General features: G+C 39.8%; 2 protein-coding genes across 6 annotated transcripts in view; both read right to left on the reverse strand.

Annotated features, from left to right (window-relative positions):
- The window catches only part of PTPRB (protein tyrosine phosphatase receptor type B), a 69086-nt gene extending 65132 nt beyond the window's left edge, over positions 1–3954 (reverse strand). For all 3 annotated transcript variants that reach the window (XM_055710985.1, XM_055710984.1, XM_055710983.1), the window contains exons 1-2: positions 3819–3954; positions 2130–2522 (exon numbers count right to left, since the gene is read on the reverse strand). In XM_055710985.1, the coding sequence (XP_055566960.1) occupies positions 2130–2522; positions 3819–3873 (448 nt within the window). In that variant the 5' untranslated portion in view covers positions 3874–3954. The remainder of the gene's footprint in view (positions 1–2129; positions 2523–3818) is intronic.
- Positions 3955–4644: 690 nt separating this feature from the next.
- PTPRR (protein tyrosine phosphatase receptor type R) overlaps positions 4645–22438 on the reverse strand; it is a 148351-nt gene continuing 130557 nt past the window's right edge. For 2 of the 3 annotated variants that reach the window (XM_055712523.1, XM_027811802.2), the window contains 4 exons: positions 17241–17351; positions 15881–16038; positions 12312–12425; positions 4645–5867 (listed from right to left, as the gene is read on the reverse strand). In XM_055712523.1, the coding sequence (XP_055568498.1) occupies positions 5774–5867; positions 12312–12425; positions 15881–16038; positions 17241–17351 (477 nt within the window). In that variant the 3' untranslated portion in view covers positions 4645–5773. The remainder of the gene's footprint in view (positions 5868–12311; positions 12426–15880; positions 16039–17240; positions 17352–22438) is intronic. The other variant, XM_055712525.1, reaches the window with a different exon arrangement.

Genomic DNA, 22438 nt, shown 5'->3' on the forward strand with positions numbered 1-22438 from the left:
CAAATCCAAGCTCAAACTTTCCCCACGCTCAGAAAAATCATGCTTGGCATTTGAGTTAGGTCCAGAATAAAAGGTAGTTGCAGCTGTTGGGTTTGGAGCTTGTACTATATCTAGGCTGATAAGATGTTTGGGATGCAATTCAGTGAGTTATTCCTTTGCCAAAATAAAACTGTTTTTATGAGTACTATGAAAACAAAGGGTAAATTATATCAAAATATGGTGTTAGGCAGGAGTAGAAAAACTTACAGCTGTTTCAGCTCCAAAGACTTTGCTCAGTTTTTACTATCTTAGCTAAATATAGACTGAATATGTTATTCTAGGCTGATCCACTGCTGCTTTCACAGAAAGCAGACAGATGATCTTGGAAGACTAATTTTACACATTCAACAATGAAAATTTTGACACGTATATGGATGTCAAGACCAGCACTGTGGGCATTAGATTTTGTTCCTGTACTAGTTATTATTATTATTAGAAAAATCACTCTCTTTGCACTACTTCAACTCTTTATGAGTTTCTCATATACCTGGAATTCTTAGTTACATATTGAGGATCATAATGTACATTGATTTCTCAGCAGAGCTTCCCAGAGTTGTCAAAAAAGACATAACTGACACAGTGAGACCCTTAAAGGGGACTTACAGACCTGTCTATGTAGAGAATTTCACAAAATTAAGGTAAATTCATTACAGGACTGAGCACAGCAAATAGATGAGAAGGTGCTTTACGACCCCACGACAATTGTCTTAGTACTCATTGGTCTTAAATTGCTTCTGCTTTGAAGATGATTAAGAAAAGGATGTAAAGTTACTTTTAACTCTGTTAGACCACACTTCATCCAGTTATCTAAAGAAAATAACAATGCCTGCATACCTCATCTTAGCTTTTCATGGTGTCTTTGAATAGGCAAGCCATACTCACCCTATGCACAGGTCTTCAAATAATTTTCCCTTTTTAATCTCTAAAGTATATGGGAGGGCTGGAATGGCGTCTTAGCCAGTTTTCCATTCTCTGATTCTGCAAGCTGTCCTTTCAGACCTCCACTCAGGTGAGTGGTCCTGCTGCTGTGAGTAGAGTTCTGCACATGCAAATTCGCTGAAAAAATTGGTACCCTGCCTTACAATGAATGGGAGGTTAGAAAGGTTAGAAAGAACAAGGATTTGTTTTAAACATTCAGAAAACTTGGTCATATGCAAAAATATTGGGTCATAAACCACTTTTTAAAATCCTGTGAAGACAAGAATTAATGTGTGTTCCCCAATCAAAGGCTCAACTCTACAGGCTGTTCTTATTTATCATGAAGAACTGCTTAATAGTGCACAACAACGTCAACAGGATTGTCAGGAAGGACTGACAACAAGACATCAAGGAAAGTGTTATTAAGCAGTATTCAAAGTGTTATTAAGCAGTATTCAAACCATTCTGCCTTCCCTTTTGCTATGGATATGGAAACATATAACCACACAGGTATAGCAACACATCTGTAAGTCTGTGCACAGACCCATGCAGCTCAAAGTGCTACCTCAAGAATTTCTGAGATTTTTGATTCAGTTCATTATTTTCAGGATTTTGAGTGTTCTCATATATATTGCAACTAGCAAAGTGACACTGTGTAAACATGTGAACGTGTAAGCCATGTCTGTTCTAATCATGCATTTGGGTTAATCAGAGAAATAATTGTGCATATGTTTGATTTTCAGATGTCTTCTTGCTCTTGACAGATTGAATCTGGACTTGTATGATAAAATGAATGGGGAGGAGGAGGACTTATACATCCATATTTTTTTAAAGTACTAGGAATTAGCACCCACAATTCTGTTTAAAAGTGAAAAAGGAAATGACACAAGAATAGAAAGATGAGCTTAACATAAGCACTTTGATCCAAAGACTGGGAGTAGACAAAAGGAGAGACATCCTGGAAATATAAAACGGCTTAAAAAGCCCACCAGTTGTGAGAAAGACAGCAGTCATCTCAGCTGTTCTTTTTATAGTTCTCTCAACTCTTTTCAACTATTAAAAATGTTTTTCTGTATGAATAAAATATCATCATTTTTAACATTTGAGTTAGCACAGAAGAGACGTTTTTGTTACCAGAACTTTCAGGGTACTTCCTTGAAGGAGTAGCTCACCTTGCTTTGAGCACAGATTTACATAAACAGGTTTTCCCGTCTCGCTGGCTTCTAGCTGCATCCATGTGTGAAGGTATTTCTTACTCTGCTTGGCCATTACCTTCTGACCTTGCTTTGTGAGAAAGAGAGAGCTGTTGGCCACCTTCAGGAGCCCATCCTCCTCCTGGCAAGTCCACCTGACTGCCTGGGAACAGTCAACAGTGATGCTGCGAGACGACAGGGCAGAGCGTGTGGAGATGCTCAGGCACCGGGCAGATTTCACATGGAGGAGCCTGTCATCTGCCATCCACTGCCACCTCTGGTTGAGGTTGGTCATATTGCACTTTTCCATAATGACTCCTCTCTTTTCTGAAAGACATTGCTGTTTCTGGACATGGATAATCAGAAACCCTTCTGGAAGAAGAAAATTCCAGAAAAATACAACAGATTACACGTGGTTATTTAACAAAAAGCAAATTCTTGATGATTTAAAATACATTACTGAATAAATCTCTCTTCCCACTTTCTATGTGTTGAACTGTTAATGAACTTTACGTATGTTGAACCTACCTTAAAAAAACCCAGATGCACAACCCACATGATGCAAGTGCTGGTAAATGTAAAGATCGAGAATGAAAAAAGCAAACTATTGTAACAAAGGTTACCTTGACCTTCATTATACACAAAAATGAAGAAAAAGTTAAACTGGATATAAAAAAATCCTTGGACTACTAACTTTAAATACCAGTTCTAAATACCCAACTTCCTCTGCTTAAAAGCATACAGAGATCTACACAAACCCTCAGTCTGCTTTTCAGTTTTACAACACAGTCTTTTCACAATATAATTTACTGCCTGTGAATTGTTTTGGTAAAACTCATGGCATTTCTGAAGAAAACATATAAGAGGGCATTCCCAAATCTGTGTGCCTCTCAGTGCCCGTGCCGTTACAGGAATGGAGGCTCTTTACTGATAGGAAGTACATCTATTTTACTGGATTTACTCCAATGTCTCTAGCTGTTAGTTTTGTAATCATCCTAATTCATATTGGATTAGCAATTTGTGCTACCACACTTAAAGAGCAACACCAAACACTTAAATGAAGAGAACTACAGTGCATTCATCAAAAAAGCTCAAAGTTACCAATGCAAAATCTGTTATTTGTTACAGAACACAAAACTGGTGATTTCAAATGCAGCCCCCCTGCCATGACTTGTTTAGGATTTTTCCTTTTTTTTTAACTTTCAGTTACTCAAACATTTCTAGCCTCATTAGTTACAAAGTGCTAAACCTAATGTGTATTTATTTCCCTTGGTTGAGGTTTGTCATCCCCCTGTTTTTACAGACCTGCGTATTTTCTGACTAAGCATCACAGAAATCTCCTAGCTCTGGAAGTTTCACAAAGGAGGAATAAAAAAAGAGGAATCTCCCCCTCAAAGAGACTGTCCCAAAGCTCAGCTCCTGGGTTGTCTAGCAGGAGATCTTCTTAAAAAAAGAAGAGGTATCTCCAACATAGAAGGAGACAGTTTATTTTCCTTTAGAAAGAAATCTAAACAGAACAGGCTATGTTGGCCCTGCCCCCCATTCCTCTTGTATGAACCCCCGGCGAAGAAATGACTTGGTTTTTGTAAGTCACCAGCTGTGCCGGAGGGCTCTGCTCGGTGGCAGAAAGAGCAATACCGTGGAGGTGAAGTGGGGAGAGACACTTACCTGAGAATGTCAAGGCAAGACAGGTAGAAACCAGGACGTGAAATAAAGAGTCCATTTTCCCTCTAGCAACTCCCCATGCTTCTCTTAAAAAAACCACCTCAGATAAGTGAAGCGAAGGCTAGGAAGGAAATGTGCCTTCACAGGGGGAAAAAGTCAGTGACGAGCACTTCCTTCTATTCAATTGTTTTTGGGAATTTTACACCACTTTGTCCTTTCATACGATTCTTCAGAGTTTACTAGTTGCTTTATTTAGGAAAAGTACAAGCAAGAGAGACAGAGAGGTTTTCAAACACCTGGAAAACTAAAAGAGATGATATTGAATCTCTTTAGACTGAAAGAAAAGGGATTATACTTTTGTGTAGTTTGCTGTCTGTGAAATACTACAAATCTGCAGGTGATCTGGATGGTGCTGAGTAAGTATACACTGTGTTATCCAGGGAACACACATTTTTTTGTTACTATATATAATCAAGCAAAATCTCAATATTGATACTTCTAACTCCACAAGTTCTAAAAGCCTAGTGTAGGGGGGCGGGGGGTGGGGGTGGGGAAGGGGAAGAGGAGGAGGGAAAGCTCTGAGGTCTGCACTGGGTCTTACACAAACGCCCCTCGAGGGATCAAGTGATGCTGGTTTTGCCTTCCTGTCAGGTGATCTTCCTTGCTCCATGTCAGTGGGAAATTGGCTGGGTCCTCTGGATTGGTTCTCCAGTGGTCTGAAGCCATGGTGGAGGCTAACCAAATTGTTCTGGGCTGTGCCTGTTTATGGGGGTACAAGAGTGTGTGGTGCATTAACTGCTCTAGGCAAGAATAGAGACTTCAGCAAATATTTTATATCAAGTGTAATTTATTAGCAGTATGAAGCAAAGTCAACATCACTGCATTAAAAACTCATTATACCCTGTAAACAGACCTCCCAGTGCCGTAGGTCATAATGCCAACTTTGCATTTCTCTTAAAAACAAACTCTTACTGAACAGTAAAGGAAACAGTCATAGCAGCATTTTCTTTCTTGTATAACCTGTTGTGGAACAGTCCATATCACTAAAGGCATCTATCCCTTACTGAAAGGGATAGAGCAGATAAACAACATAAGCAAAAAATTCCGTATTAATAAAAGACAGACAAATATTTAAAATCCTTACCATTCAATATATGCTACAAAGTTCCTTTTAAAAGTAAAATGACTTACACAATTTACAAATACACTGGATTTGGGTCTGTAGCAGAAGCATGTTCTAAGACAATTAACAGTATAGAGTAAATACATACACACTGAATAACAGACATTGTGCTCTGCAACTGCTCTGTAAGACCTACAGTAAATACACATTTAATAGTTAATAGTATGAAGAACATATATTTCCATATAAAATATTAACTGCTTTTGAATATTTTCAAAAACAACTTTTAACTTTTTTATTATCTCATCTTCTTCTTTTTTCTTAATTCATAATTGAACACTTGCAATTTTAGCAGCAAGAATATTATGTGGCCAAGAAACAAGCTCACCACATAATCAGTAATAGCACTTTACAGTACAGTTGACAGTCCATTCACAAGACAGTTTGCAAACGTTAAAGCATTTATACACTTGATAAACATTTCTTCTGTAGAAGTTCCAATGTCCATCTGACTGCAGCAGTAGCACATACATACATTCCATATGGCAGATACCAGTATTACAGAATTAAACCCACCTTTAGATATATACGCGAAATCCATGTGTAGTTTCAGTACGGTACCTTCTTTATAAATCGTTTTTGGGAAGCTCACAGTACATTCATATATGGTAAGGGTCCAGCAATCTCTATAACTTTGCCAAACAGCCCACAGTCCTTTCAGAAGTTGGCCTCAAAGCCACTCTTCCCACTGCAGTAAACTCCTTGAAGAAGCTGCTGGTAGGTAATGAAACAAATTACCTCAAGAGACTGACATTCGGTTTTACCTTCCTTGGCTTCACTGGACAGCTTCTGCAGAAAGTCTGCTTTCATACAGACTCAGTGCATGGTGCACAAATTCATATTGTTCACTGGTCTGAACCATTCCACCCCTGAAAAGGAAACACATTGGAATGAGAACTTATTTCTTAAGAATGCAACAACCTCCAGCCCCTGCCAACCCCATGACCACCAGATAATACAAGCCTTTCTCTCAAATTCTGACTTAAGAGTTTGCTTGAGTAAGTGGGAGATTTGCCTGAGCAGAAGTACTTTCTTGATAACTTATGCCATCCAGCACATGCCCAGCATGATTCCTGATTCTGTCAGGGGAGGGACTAGACAGGAAAACACCTGGCGTCTACATTGTTAAAACCTACATTTCAAATTCAACACATTCAAAGAGAATTTTGCTCAGTCACTTAGGCAAGGAAGGCCAGATACATGGACACAGCAATAGTACTGATGAAGCCAGGGAGTAGTCAGAATCTGGCCTTTCATTTTTGTCCTTTACTAAAACTGTAACCTCTGGTGACCCTCAGATTGCCTGTGCAGAGAACACCTCTTCCTGTCCTCTTTCTAACGCCTACAATGCATCCTGTCTGAACAGCAGCCACCTAAGACATTTTACAGCAGTGACTCATTTCAGCACCAACAAGACAAAAGAGTTTAACTTGACCATAAAAAGGACTAGTTACAGCCAGCCTGGATTAGACGCCTGCATTTAATACATTCACCTGATAACAATCCCTTTTTCAGGTCTAAGTATGAGGATCAAGTCCCACATCTCCAAAGCCAATTGCACGGTAGTGGGGAGGGGATGATGTCCCACAGGAGGCAGATAAGAGTGGTTCCATTATTTAGTAAGACTGCTATTATTCCATTCTCACATTAAACTGACCCTCTTTCTGACAGCGCTAAGGTCTTCCAGGTCTCACTTCTCATGGAGTAAAGCCTCAAGTTTACTTAATTCCACTTCTATTTTCTCATCTGCCAGGGTACTCAAAGCTACCAACTCTGCCTCAAGAACCAAACGGCCAGTTCATCCTCAGCATATCCTGGAACAGCTAGTTACCTCTGGGGCGATGAAAGACTAAATGACCTTAGCAGGAAGGAAGACATTAAGATGTGTATTGTATTTGGCTTCAGCTAGATCTTCATTGAAACAATCAGGTTTGTGAGGGATTTGGATCCAGAGCCATGTCGAAGCCAGGCATCTTACAGGAGAAGATCTGAGAAACCCTCATGTGATCCCTTCAGACAGCCTAGCAACAAAAAGGTCTACTGATATACAAAGCTATACAAAAAATAGTAAAACTGCCTCAACGAATATTGACCTTTAGTATTAGAAAATATTATCTACAGCCACAAGGTCCTTTTATTTTCTTCAGTGCTACTGGATGGTGAAATGGCTGTAGCAGGAAAAACACAGAATAACACCTACTTCTTTAAGCAAGCAGCTACCTGTCTGTGCTCCTCCAGTGAGCTCAAGCAACTGTAGAACACTTTTTACTCAGCTGCAGGTCTATTATGATATGCTATACCTAGGGGTTAAATCACGGACCCTTAAATGGTCCCTGTCAGTGCAAAAAGCAGCAGCCTTTTAGCTTTGCCAACAAAGACATCCACAAATTCATAACTCTTGGCTGCCTGCTGCCTTCAGCTGCTCTCCTCTGTGCCTGTCCCCTGCCTGGAGATCCAGTGAGAGTCTAAAGGTGATGGGAGGGCTTTGCTGTGGTCCTCTGTGCTGCCTAGCCTCCTTCCTTCCTCCTCTCTGCTTGCATCCTGCCCTGCCCACGCAACCCCTTTCCAGCCAGCTTCCTTCCCTGTCTCCCCCATCAATGTTCCCCCAAGATGTTCTCTAAGGGAGTGGGTTTCCCAGGTTAGATTCGTTGTGTGGAAGGGGTGAAAGAAAAGAACATGTCCAGGGAGAAGGACTTGGCAGGAAGGGCAGGTTAAAACAGGTTTGGCTGCACTAGGCTGTTTCTGTGAGTGATCCTTGCTCCTCCCTTTTCAGTGCTGAAGTAACATCAAAAATCCTCACGAAGGCATATATAAGACTGCTGGGACTGAACCCAGCACTACCATATTTGCCTTGTGTCAGCAAGCACAGCTGGGATGTTATGATGCTTCTGAACTCTGTATGGGCAAACCCATGCACATTTCTGTCAGCCTAGGGGCACCTGAGTCCTATACAGAGGTTCAGACAACTTGGCCTTGTCGGTTAGGACCCTACCATCATAGAATGGTTTGGGTTGGAAGGGACTTTTGATCTAGTCCAACCCCCCTGCCATGGGCAGAGACATCTTTCACTAGATCAGGTCGCTCAAAGCCCCATCCAACCTGGCCTTGAACACTTCCAGGGATGGGGCAGCCACAGCTTCTCTGGGCAACCTGTTCCAGTGTCTCACCACCCTCACAGTAAAGCATTTTTTCCTTGCATCTAATCTAAATCTACTGTTTTTTAGTTTAAAACCATTACCACTTTTGTCACTACAGGCCCTGGTAAAAGGGCTTTGTCCGTCTTTCTTATAAGCCCCTTTATATATTGAAAGGCTGCAGAAAACAGTCCCTGGAGCCTTCTCTCCTCCAGGCAGAACAAGCCCAGCTCTCTGACTGCCTTCATAGGAGAGGTGTTCCAGCCCTCTGACCATTTTCATGGCCCTCCTCTGGACCCGCTCTAGCTGTTCCATGTCTTTTTTGGACTGGGGACCCCAGGGCTGGATGTAACACTCCAGGCAGGGTCTCACAAGAGCAGAGTAGAGGGGCACAACTACCTCCCTTGACCTGCTGGCCACATTCTTCTTGTGCAGCCCAGGATACAATGGGTTTTCTGGGCTGCAAGCTCATTGTTGAGTTGCTGGCTCATGTCCAGTTTTTAAGCTACCAATACCCTCAAGTCCTTCTCCTCTTTGTTCTTGTGCAAGGCTCACATTTAATAGTAAGGAATTATCTGTGACCCTAAGACATCAGATTGTGCAAAAGGCTGTGTGGAAGAGCGTTTCAGAAGGAAATCTGCTCAAGGAGGGAGGCTTCCTCTCCCGTGTCCCTAGTGCCCAAAAGGGATGTACCCACAGCTACAGCACCTCTGGGAGTGCAGCCTTCGTCCTCCGCTAGCCCGCACTGCCAGCTCCTCTGTGAGCTGCTGGGCTCTTTGCTTCTTTGGGACTTTCTGGGGTGATGCTCAGAAAAACCTGCTCCTGGTATCCTGAGGGCTTGGGGACAGTGACCAGCTCTGCCTGGCCAGCCATGGGGCAGGGCTGGGTCGTTTACCCTGCCCTCTGGCTTGCTGCTAGTGCAGCTGCATGCAGTCTGCTCCAGAATGAATGTGATGCAGGGGTTGGGATTTTTTTTTTTTTTTAACCTGAGGTGATTAGTCAAAACACTTGAACAATGAATTGACGCACACTGGAAACTCTTTTCATCCTGTCTGAGGAGCCAAGAGCAAAGTTATTGGACGTCATTCCAAGAATGTGCCTTTAAGGTTAAGAATGCGCAAAGTTTCTCAATATCACAGAAAGTCTTGAAGATGCCTCACATCAAATATTTCCTGTTTCTGTTGCAAAACAAAAAATGAACGGGGGGGAAAATAAGCTGAGCAGACCTGTGGGTCTGTCTTTCTACGAATCCACACAGAGTGTGGCTGTATTTCCATCCTGGGTCAAGATTTTGAGTGGGTGGTCCATTTCCTCATATTAGCTCAATACAGATGATTACTGCCAGATCCATTCACCCCTTAATTTACACTGAACAGCTGAGAAGAAAGCGGCACCTGTACATACTTTACCTAGGAACAGTTCTCTCCTGCCTCATTCCCTGTTGGAGCTCTATTTTAGACTTGGTTTCCAGAGGGGGTACATAGGCAGTTAATTGAACTATTTTTAAGCTTAACTTTTTGCCACAATCTGCAGTTTGCCTGGATGCTTGTTTGGATCTCACTGAGTGTGCTGGGCAATGAGAATGTTTTGGTACATTCCTACAGCATCACTGTGAGTCCCTCAAGCGCAGCTCTTTTATCCTGTTGCTTGATTCACTTCAGGAGAGAAGTGGCCACGGACCCATGTGACAAAAAGTTCACACACAAGTGGATACCATGGAGTGTGTTCATTCCATCAGTAGGTCTGTGCCTGGATGGTGCAGCTCTGAGCATGAGCAAGCCTGGCTGGGAACCCAGGAGAGATGAGGCATCAGGGAAGAAATATTCAGTGTACACCTTAGGCAGGTTTCTGGCTCCCAGGTGGTCAGAAAAGACCATCCTTTTCTGCTGAACTCTCTTGTTTTCTGTTTTGTGAGGGCAATTTGATGCACAAAGAATAAATTGGAACTCAGCTGCTAGCCACCATCATAAGGGAGACAGCCTCATCACTGTCCTGCTCTGCTCCTGGCTGTAGCCCATTGCTAACGTTGGCCACGCTGGTAACTGAAGCGCAACACAGCTATGTCCAGAGGCAGCTCTTGCAGCCAAGCCTAGTGAAATGTTAAGTTCATTTTGCCAACTTCATACCACACGTAATGACCATATCTCACAGACCACCTGCCAATAAACACCATGTCAGGACTGGGTCAGCAGGGGAAGCTGGTGTCATTGAGCTTTGTCCCTGTAACAGTGATACTTGGCCAATTTATGGACCCACAGTCTGGCTGGGCTAGCTGTGGCTACTCTAGTCTTAGGGGCTGCTAAGTTCTGTTAGCAATCCTTGTTATAAACTGACTGCCAGGTGAGTGAAGGCCATTCTACCATATGCCCAGCTGGAAAAAAGAGAAGTAAAAGAGGTTTTGGTTTCTGAGTTTTGCCCAGAAAAATGTCTTTAAAAATTAAAACACATATAAAAAGATATACTTTTTGTCTCCGGCAATGCCTGATAATATGAAGAGCTGAGGCACCTTAAGCAAGATCTCTGGAGTCTACTTATATAATCTGAATCTCAAAAAAATACAAAATGTGCAAATCACAAGATTTAACAATTCTTATAATGAACTTTGCGTCACTGAGATTGCTGGTATGAATGTTTATATTTGGGTCAGATTTCCACTCTCTTTCCAAGTTTATCTGGGCTACTAATACATATAAGAAATTTCATTAGTCAGATACACTCGATGAAATTGTGTTATCAATTAAATGCTGAAAATTTAGATTATTTTTTTCTGTGGCTGAAATAATGACATAAAAAATGATGTAGCTGAGACCTCAGTTTGCTTCCACTTCTCTAGGATGGATTGTACAAGCAATAAAAAAGTTATCTTATAATAGAAATATTAAAATGGGGGAGAACACTACAAACCTTCTTCAATAAGATGAACAGATAATCAGAATGGAGTGTTGGAAATTTGGAGTTGATAATTTAAAACAGAGTAAGCATTTTTCCCTCAGCTCTTCCATCTTTTTTGTTGCTGAGATTTTTAGGTCAGTAACTCCCCCTGGAGAATTTTACACTCCAAGTGACTCATGTTGCCCTGTAAGGATCACATTACAATCTCTAGTATGATGAAGGCACTGAGGAGAGGGCAGAGGAGATGATCCATAAACATGGTCAAATATATGGATTCTGGTCCTTCTGCAATTTGTGGTTCCAGTACCTTTCAGAGCTCTTCAGAACAAAAAAAGTCCCTTTGACCTAAGCTCTTTTTCAGCATTTGCACCCTTGTGGGTTGTTTCCATTTAAAGAAGAAATGCATGCCAGAAGCAGGTAAAATACTTGCATGGATATTATATGACCTGGTATCTACAGCAGGAGAGGAAAAAGACTTCTCTATTCTTGGTGCAACCCTGTTTACTTTATAGAAAATCCTGTTTTCCCAAGCAGACTAAGAAAGAAAAGTACAACCAAACCAACAGTTCCATTGTGCACAATACCCACATCCTCCTTTCCAACACAAATCTCTCTTCAGCCATGGTTTCACAAAACAAAGCGGTTTGCAACAATGCTGGCTTACAGTGTTCCTGCTCCCAAGCTGTGAATTCAATCAGGGAATTGATCTGCCTTCAGAAAATTCTGCAACAAATGCTTTGCTATTTTGTTAAGCTGGGTAAGTTTGCCAGCCCAATTCGAAAGGACCCCCAGCACTGCTGAGAGAATAGCAACAGCACCAGATCTGGAGCTCTCCGCTGTCCAAAGAAACTACACACTGAGTGAGCCTGGATGTCCCTGTCAATCCAGGCTCAAAGACAATCCCTTGCTTCCAGATTGCCCCATGTCTCCTGTATTCCAGTGGGATGCTGCAGACAGCAAAAAGCTCCAGGAGGGGAAAAGAGGAGTGCCAAGTGCCCTGCAACTGCAGGGTTGCCATCTCAGGAGAATTTCATTCAGTGGTGTCTCACAGAAAACAATATTCCTTATTTAGGATCTAAATACAAATGTCACCTTTAATATTGGGCTAACGCTGTCATAAAAGTCAACAAAAGTGATGGCAGCCATTTCATGTAATGCAACATTCAACTGTGAAAAGGTTTTCAGAATCATTACTGAATTATCACTGATCATTACTGAATCATTTCAGTAATGATTTGAGAATAATTTCAGAATCATTGACTGATTTATGGTTCTTTTGGAACTCACCGATCCACTCGTAGCTGGCAGACAATACTCAATGCATCTACAACTCCCTCTTCCTTCAACTGCTGACAACCAATGGTTGTGGCAATAAAACATCCAGTTCTTCCTATACCAGCACTGAAAAGAAGGCAAAATTTAATAGGGGAATAGAGTCCACAGATCAAAGGAGTTAAATAGAAAACACTAAATATATTTGAAAACACTAAAAATACAAAACAAGGAATTGCTAGAACCCACAGTTCCTGGGTGCATGGCTAGCAAGGGTAACCTCTCAGCTCACTTTCTTAGAGAAAAGTGAAAGGGTGCACTGTTCCAGCAGTCCAGTTCATGTGGGTAGTTTATGAGGCTTACATGTTTCCAGTTTGCACACAAGTGTGTGGTACAAAACCCAATCTCCATTAGCACCACAAAGTCCAAATGTACTCTGGTGCAGTCCAAGCAAATGATGGAGATATGCACTGAGGTGGGGGAAAAGTCCACCCAAAGGCAAAATCAGCGGGGCTTTATGTTTGAAGCCCCCAAAGTATACGGGGGTTTGTTCTGCTAACTGTAACTCTAACAGTGAAGGTAAAAAGGACATAGGACCATGCTGATGAAGTTAGCTCCCTCTCCTGTGACTCTGCAGGAGGGAGAAGGATTTGGTGCTGTAACTCTCCAGGTTTTCTTGATGCCTGCTTGGAAACAGCCATTTTGGCATTATTTTTACTCTGTGGCCTCCAACACTTTTGAGAGTCTCTGCCCCACTCTGTTTCTTGCTTAAGTAATGTGGAATTCAGTGCAGCTCATCCCTGTCACGCCACATGGCAGGAAAATGTGAGGAAAATAGTTAAAACATAGTCAGAGGTCAAGAGCTCCATGCCTGGCTTTATAATAAATACTTAACCATTGGGTGCCTTACTTCTTTATCTCTGCAATGGGTATGAATGCTACCTGCCTAATATGAGCCCTGCAAGAGTTATTTAAATTAATGCCAGGAAGAATACATTGAGTGTCTCAGATGGAAGCTTCATATATCTGAGTGCAAATTGTTACCAGGAGTATGTGCATTTGCTGTAGCTGAAACAAATCGCAATCTACTCAGCACAGAATGAAAGACAGGAGTGCTTTAGAGACTCAAGAGCCCTCCCATCTGGAAACGAAAACTTCCAAGAGGACTCAGAAATAGTAAATATATGAGGATAGTCTAAGCTAGCCATGAGGGGATGATAAGATGTAAAACTGGCAGTGTAAGAAAGGATCGAGTGAAATGAGATCCTGAGTTGACAGCCTGTCTCTTTGGACATCGATATCTATGGGGAAAATGTACCCAAAAGGTGAAGGCCATAGTTTATAAAGAGGGATTTCGAGAAAGCAATCTAATGCATACTCCCATTCTCTTCCTCAAGTATTTTGAAATCCTTGAAAGCAGGGCTAACACGTTTAACACGTTTAAACAATCCAGATGCAATTAAGTTAGCTATAATGAAGGGTTCTTTTTTTCTCTTTTTTTTTTTTTTTTTTTTTTTTGGGTGGATTAAGTGTTCTTGGACAAGTTCTTAATATATATTAAACTAACACTAGGGGTTTCTAATGTATTTTCTTCCTCAGCTCGGGCGTGCCAGTCCTATCTTACTACATAGTTTTATTTCAGACAGTGCAAGATAAAAATGACATTGTTCTTCACTTGCCTACACATTTCTTTCCTGGTATATCCAAAAAATACAGAGAGCTACTTAATTTGAAGTATATTCAAGCACCAAAACATGGTATCACAGAATGGCTGGGGTTGTAGGTGACCTCTGGAGATCATCTAGGCCAGTCCCCTGCTAAAGCAGTTTCACCTACAGCAGGTTGCACAGGATAATGTCCAGGCAGGTTTTGAATGTATAAAGGTTAGGAAGAAATTAAAACTTTTTTTTTTTTTTTCCCCTTTGGAAATCTGTGTTCTTGGGGTGTGTGTGATCAGATCTGCTGATTTCAAGGACCAAAACAAATGTTTATTCTTTTTCCTATTCTTTTGCAGAATACGAACTACTTTGCTAAAAACAAGTCAAATCCTTCTTATACCCTGAATGGGCTCATCACTGAGTGTGTGAGACAGCACTCTAGGCTGATAGGTTACCAGAAGTCACATAGAAAACCCTTTGTTTTTTGCACTAGTGCCATAATTCCCAATATTCTGAAGCATTTCTGCTTCAGATTGAAGATCATTTTTTGAGTATGCACTGTAATTGTCCCCTGGAAGTAACTGAGAATTGTGCAGTTCTATCTGAGGTCTAAGTTTAAAAGTACACGCACAGGCTCTATAAGACCTGGATGACCTCAACTGCAACTTCAGATCAAAAGGGAAGATATCTGACTAAAAATGGAGCATGAGTGAGTTTACCCATTTTGTAGACCATAGTGAAGTAAGTGTATAGATAGCTGAGTTGTCACTGAAGAACTATTAATTTTAATCACAACTGAGGTGATATCTAGGTCTTTAATCATGAATAAATTCCTGCTCATGATTACAGACCTTACTGTCATATCACTCATCTCAGAAAGACACCTTGTTCTTCTGAAGACCTTCATTACTGAAGATCTTTACTAGAAGAACTTTCAATAGCCATCTACAGATTTGTGGATTGTTTAGGGAAACTACAATTCCTGATAAAAATAGGTGCATAGAATTTGGGGAAGTTCCTTATACACCACATTCTGGTTTTGAAAAATGCTAAGTGGTCCAAATCTGGCTTTCATTTCCCTAAATCTCCTAAGTATGGAGTTGAAAATGAGTGGATCAAAGTGAAAAGTTTTGTTTTGATGTACTTCTAGGGGGAAAAAAGAAAAGGTACTATCCCAACTGTAAGAGCTATATTGTCACAGATACTAGACAAAACAAGTAAGGAAATGCTGATTTAATATTTTTTTTCCTGTTTTGCTTCATCTCCTTCTTTCCACCAATATAACAAATCCAATACTACTTCCTACTACTTAAATTGTTACATGGGGCCATGAATAAACATAAAGCAATAAAATGGAATTCAATTAGAACTACTAGAGGACATTCTCTGGTTCATTACAATTTGTGTGAATAACACTCTGCTCTTGAGTACTGAATAACACTTTGCTCTTGAGTATCAAACCAACTGCCTTCATGAAAGTGTTCACAAATTTTGTACTAATCTGTTTGGGTCTCCAAATCTGGACCTGTTGCCTGCTGTTAAAATTTGACTTGCTTTACAACATTTTAGCCAACCAGTGACAGGGCATTACATCTTACTTAGGTATGTAATTTTGCAACAAGACTAAAAAGAAAGAAAATAATGAATAAGAAACAGAAGCAAAATAATTTTTCCAGCTGGTCTTTCAAAGAAAGAGTTCATTAGCAGAAACGGAGAACAGTTCAGAAATGATTTGCTAGCAACAAAGGAATTCTCTCCAAAATGCAAATCCTCAAATAAGAACTGAAAAAGCCAGTTAGCATGAAGTGGATCTAGGATATTTTACTCTTCCCCAAAATGTGCTCTTTGTTTAGAAGGAGGACTGTTTGATGTGATTTGGTGTAGCCTTGCCTTGGGCGGTCATTTAAGAGAAGGATTGCCAATTACCTGCAGTGCACAATGACAGGTCCTCTGCCTGGTGATTCCACCCTGTCCTCTTCTACATCCAGCATGAGCTGCAGCAGAGGCTGAGCACTGTCAGGGGTTTTGTGGTCTGGCCAGGATGTGTACCAGTAGTGCTTCACACTCCGGGACTGACCCCCTTGCTGAAAATAACATGAAGTTTTTATATGCACACTTGTGGTGAACAATTCTTTTTATTTCTCTCAATGTTATGGTAAAAAGACAGTAAAAACATCAAGAGAGATTTAACAGTTGTGGTTTTTTTTTTTTTATTACACTCTGAGGTTGCAATTGCACGGAACAGGCGTGTTTCCAGGGACCCATTTGTAAGATGGGTTTGTGCACCTAAAAACTTAGCTGTTTTTCCAGCTGTGTAAGTTCTGCTCTGTCCATCTGACTACTGACTTGCTGACTGTGCTGTCAACTGGGAATTGTTGAAGGTCTCTGTTAGATCAGCAATAAGATCTAGAGAGATTATCTTGATCTGGGCTTCTGAATCTCTAAAGTATTACATATATTTCTGCTGCCTTTTAAGGACATTGTCATAAGGGTCTGATACCAAAATTACAAGAATATTTAAGTTAAAGGTGCAAAAGAACTGCCCTAGTAGATTAATCAAACATTCCAGTTTGTCCAGTTATTCTTTCCAACAGAGGCTGCTACCACTTACTTCAACAAGCAAAAGGGCTAAATATGGCTGGAGTAATTTATGTTGGTAGGTGTGACTTCTTCCCACTTCCCACTGCCCGGGCTGAAACCCCAAAAAAATTTTCCCAATTCATTATTTATTGTAATGCCCTGTCAAGAGCAGCAGATCGATCCAATAGCATGTAAGCATAATATAGGGAGTAACTCAGAAGAGGAGCATCTGTCTTACTTTGCACAGTTAATGCTTCATCAGAACCATGAAAGCATGAAGCTTTCCTTATATACTTCTTATATTTTTAGCTTCTCAAATGGGCGACAGATGCACTCAGCAAACAACATTAGCAGCATATCTTTTTCAGAATGATGCTACGCTAGTTCTTTCATTAACTAAAATCTTTCATTAACTAATTGGCAATGCTAAAGAGGCAATGCTAAAGAGGCCTCAAAGCAAATGTAATTCAAGAGAGTGAAACTTGCACTCTTTTTGAAGCCTTTTTTATTGCCAGAGTGATACAAAGCAGCAATAAGATAAGTGTTCCAGCACTTTGGTCTCAATCATACCTTGCAGCTGTGAGCTTCATAGCTCAGTTACTCCTCTTGTAAAAAATTATGCCCTTTAAAGAAAACTCCTTTAACTTCATTTAACATTAAAAAAAGAAAACATTAGGAACAATGCTTCTCAGATGCACATTATTACCTTTATTGTAAGCTGACGGACAGTATAGTTCTTGCATTCTTGCACACCGTTAACAAGGACTTCAACCTTCCCATAGATTCCTCTTTTTTCTGGCCAATAAAGCACACATTTCTGGAAAGCAAGCATCAGTGTTGTCAACAAACTGGATCCTGGAGCCATATTAATCTCTAATGTTTACAGAGAATGTATTTGTCTGGAAAGTTCAGATGAATTCAACTGGGGTGTTATTCCTGCCGGAAGCATTCCTAAATAAGATATTAAAGGGTTCTTGATGAATGACTTAGGCCTGAATTTCAGAATCTTGAGTTTTTTAAATAGGGATCTCTGTCACTGAACATTTTGAACAGATGTTTTTATTCTTCAAAGCTCAATGAACTTCAGTTAAAGGAATTATTTTCCACATTCAAAATCAAAGATCTTTGTTTTCTAGAACACTCTTTAATTCATCGAATTAAATTAATAAAGTTTACTCTTTCCAAATGGGATTTTCTTCTGAGCAAGAGATTAGGAATTTGTCCTCTTCTTACATGACTTTTTATCTTCTTTAACTCTCCTGAGCCCTGATACAACAAAGCATGTAAATGTGCCCTTAGATCTTACCAAATTCGGCGGAACTTAACATGCATGTTAAAGTATTTTGCAGAATCTGAGTTGTCTACTATATAACTTACTAGAAATGAATGTTAATAAAATGCATCACTCTTGCTAAGAGCTACACAAAACTATATACTGAATTCTTAATGAATCAGTAGTATTTTACTATTTCAGCAATGTATCTGACAAGCATCTACTATAAAGTAGATGAAGAAATAATATTTACAAGATGAATACTTTTATTTTTCCCCTGCAATAATTTGCTTATCTTCAAGTCAACTGCACTTTTATATTCATTTCCATTAAAGTATCTCTATAGTCCACCTGAAAGCAAACATCCCTGTTATATAAATACTTCTCTAAAAATAGATACTTATTACCTTAAGAATGTAAGGTGTTTGAAAGCAACATTTTCTGAAATAATGCTGGCCAATCTGACTTGTTCATTAAATAAAAAAAACACCCCCATCCCCCAACAATTAAAGAAAACCTTCTTTTTATATCTAATGCACAGGTAAAAACAACACTGAGAACAGACGTTCCTATAATAATAGGAACCTCAGGAAGAACTTGTTTGTATTTCCTCACAAACTTTTGCTGAAGAAACTGATATACATTTAGACAGTAGCCTACATTATGCACCAATACAAAACAAGTCCTTTAACATAATTGCCATAAAGCATAACTCCCAGTAAATCCTGCTACGAATGATCCAGAAAAAATTATCAGTGAGATGCAAGGCTTTACCACCAGGTGTGATCTTTAAGCTTCTATCCTACTTGATAACCCAATAGCTGATTGAACTGAATCATCTCTGTTGTAGAAATACTTTTCTAAAAATAGATGCTCATTACCTTAATAGTGTAAGGTGTGTGAAAGCCACATTTTCTGAAATAATGCTGGCCATTCTGACTGGTTTCATTCAAATCCTGTCTTTTGCAGAATTACTCGAACATCCTAAATTTGCTGTCTCCCCGAAGACATCAAGAATGGCAATAAAATACTCAGAAATTTGTATGAAAAAAAGTATTCACAAGTTGTACAGTCCCCCCATGTGACACATACAGCTACTATCATCTGCCAGATTTGCAATTCATGCCCCTCCCTGGGACTGTAGTTCTCAGTGCTAATATGGGAAAAAGAAAAGTTTAAATACACAATTGTACCCTGACAATCAACAATAGTTGAGTCAACCCCTGAGACTTCTTGATAAATGTGAGCATGCGACCTCACTACAAAGCCTGCAGGCACTCCAGAAGAGTGTTTTTCTTGACTCTTTCCCAGAACTGGAATTGGCAACTTGCGCTGGATGGACAATGAAATGGGGCTGTTCATTAAAATAACTTTCATTTAACAGTCTGTCTACATTTAGTGAGATACAATGGATTATTTTTAACACAGTCTCTGTGCATCTTTTAAAAATACCATTTGTTACTGCTTTAAAAAATAGCCTTGAAGATAGAGCTGAGATCAGCTGGTTCATGCACTTCTAAGAAGACAGATATGTGGAGGAATTAATATGCTTTTGAAAGTTAATTGTAAAAGAGGGATAAAGATGGGAGGGATAAAGATATCAGGCATACAGAAAATAGTATAGAAAATCCCATGAACATCAGCTAAAAAAGTAAATTGCCTCAAGCTATTACTTGAACCTGAAAGAAAATTCCACTATTTTCAAGTAGGTATAATTTGAACCTCTTCAAAAGACAAACACAGTGGTTGAGAAGGCTGCTTTCCAGCTTTGTATCTCTAATCAGTAAAAGCTTATTGCATATAGCATATATCAGAAAAAAGGAAGAATTCACTTGTTCTTATCATCACATAGTCCTCCACCTCTAATCTGTGCTGGTCTTGATTCTGTTCCTTGCTGTTCTTTCAGCCCACAAAATTTCCTTTCACCATATTCATCTATTACAGCATTTTCTAAATAGGTCACATAAACCAAACCCCCCCCCAAAAAAAAAAATACTTGCACGGCTTCCAAAAGTCTGGCAGTCTTCTTACGTTCATGTGGAAATTCTCATCTTCCTGCCATCTTTCAAATTCCCCCTTGGATTTATTTCCATTGGTTAGCTTTTTGCTAATAAATGGTAATTTATTTCTGATCTGGTGCCTGAACTTTTTTCTTTTTTTTTTCTTTTTTTTTTAAAAAAAACCAACCAACATTCCCAGACCTGAACAGGAAGTTTATACAAGAAACAGTATCTTGCTTGACTTTTAATTGATTTCAGCCTTTGTCTTTCCCTCTGACAGGGCTGCAGGCTTAGACTCCCTCCATCCCCTGTCCTGTCTTATTGCACACCTCTTCCCATGCCCACTGGGTACCAGGGTTCAAAGGATCTCTCCATCTCTCCTGAGGGGGATCTCTGTAAGTGAGTACGATCTGGCCCTGCCTCAGACTGGGGCTGGCACCTGCTATTTGCTGTGGTTGGCCTGTGCTCCTGCTCCTCTGCTGTTTGCTGTGTGTTGGCTTTAACTTGCCAGAAGTGCTCCTGTTGCAGCCTGGTCCCCCGGTTGTGCTAACGGAGGAAGGCTCTCCCAGCTGAAGTGTTATTTACCTGCTTTACTTTCCCTGGATTTGGACCCTTGGATTGGTTTAACAGCCCTCAAGTGTTAGTGGAGTTGCTTTACTTCAGCTCCACTTGTTCATTTTTCCATATAGCTATGTCAACAAATTTACACATTAAATGTCCCAATAACCAGGCCAACACACAACAGTAATGAATAATTACAACAAGGCTTCAGTTCAAGAATACCATTTTACTCCTGGCCTCTATTTACAGTTACTACTAGCTCAAGCATGAGAGGTATACTTTAAAAGGATTTCCCTTCATATGCTAAAATTCTCAGTTAGGACCAAATCTCAAGTTTTCCCAAAATCTAAGACATATCTATGATGCCAATACTCAACTGATAAGTAATTTTCAAAGAGGCTTATGTGAATTCTGTAAAAGGCAGGATTTTCAAATTCCAAAATGTATTTTGCTATGCGTAGATAAGTATGCCTATAGACCAAGTGAAGGAAAAAATGTTACATGAAAAAAACAGTGAGTTAACAAGACTGTCCTAGATAATTGCTGACAGCAAGATTTATATTATCTGAGTTAAATAAACATGTACTGTTTAGTGCATATGTCAGTACTAGTCCTTTCTTTTTGCAGAATGCTGCACAGTATTCTTTATGCTTCTCATAATTTTTCCTAGTTAACAGGTAATGTTTTTAGAAAGTTTTGAAGGCAAACTAAATGTGTATTATCTGTGGAGTACATAGGATAACTACGAAAAACAGCTGATACAACAGGTCTATAAACTTCTCTATAAAATTATAAAAAAGTCTATAAAATCCTTACACTCTGCATACTTGTCTAAATTCCACTGCTTAGTTGTCTTGACTAAACTCAGTAATATATAAAATTTATATGTGCCTTGTGGATAAAGGTTTGTAAGATCATGTCCTAAAATGCTACTACAGAATTAGAGATAGTGATCTTCAGTGGGCGATTATGTTATTCTCTTAGAGTGGCATGGATCACCCTCGCGAGGTGACTACTGCTGTTTGTTGACCAGGGAGGTACCTAAATCACTAGATGAGATGTGGTTTTTTCCTTATTATAGCCTAGAATTCTAAGTTTCTCATTATCAATTCAGGCAGAAGGTCCTTTGCTGTGGACTTTCCTTGCACAGGTAGATTTCCAATGTGTTCAGACATTGGGTAGTATTGAGGACAGGTTTTACAGATTCTGCTTAAAATACTCACAGCATCCATAGTTCCTTCAGTATTATTCTTGCTTAGAAATCAATCTCCTTTTTTTAATCAGACTTCAAAATGAAAAAGAAAGAAAATCCAGTAATTCAATGCTCCATGTTTTTTCAATACAGCTGAAATTAATATTTTGCTCAGCACTCTACTTTCATATTATATCTTCATCCATCTTACAAAAACTGTTACCACAGCAAGTCTTAACCATTTTTTCATCTCATGGAAGGAAGTAACTCTCTAAAAACCTTTTTTTATCATCATCATTTCACACAATTCCCATGGTTATTGCAAATTCATCACATCAGTATATTGAACTAGAACACTGATGTCCCTAATATTTTTACCTAGGCTAAATAAATGAATTTGTTGTTGAGATTAAAGTTTGGGGTTTTTTGAGCGCTCCCTCATTATACATTACTTTATACATTACAGTACATTATAGCTCAAATGGAGGTTTGACTGATATTATACCAAGTGAGGAATGGGGCCTATACGTGAGAGTCAGGTGTGAGGGTTTATTTGTGCAGGGGTGGATGTGGACAAGTGGATGAATACACTGTCAAACATGAAGGTATTCATATGCGTGCATATTGCAGATGCACCTCCCTGAAAATGATGGAAATAAACCAGGCCACAGAGAAGAAAAAATGTCAAGTGTTATTATGCTAAATAACATCTGCTCTTGCCTTCTCTATAGAGAGCAAACACTTTAACAGTCAAGTTAATATGCTGAGCATAGCCACTAGCTAAGCTGTTTTCTTTTCAATAGCAACCAAGGTTTCAGGGGGAACCTGCTAACAGTGGGAGAGCTCCTAAGGTTTCTAGACAGGGCAGGATAGCTTGT

This window comes from Falco cherrug, chromosome 5 (assembly GCF_023634085.1).
Source record: "Falco cherrug isolate bFalChe1 chromosome 5, bFalChe1.pri, whole genome shotgun sequence".
NCBI classification, from domain to species: Eukaryota; Metazoa; Chordata; class Aves; order Falconiformes; family Falconidae; genus Falco; species Falco cherrug.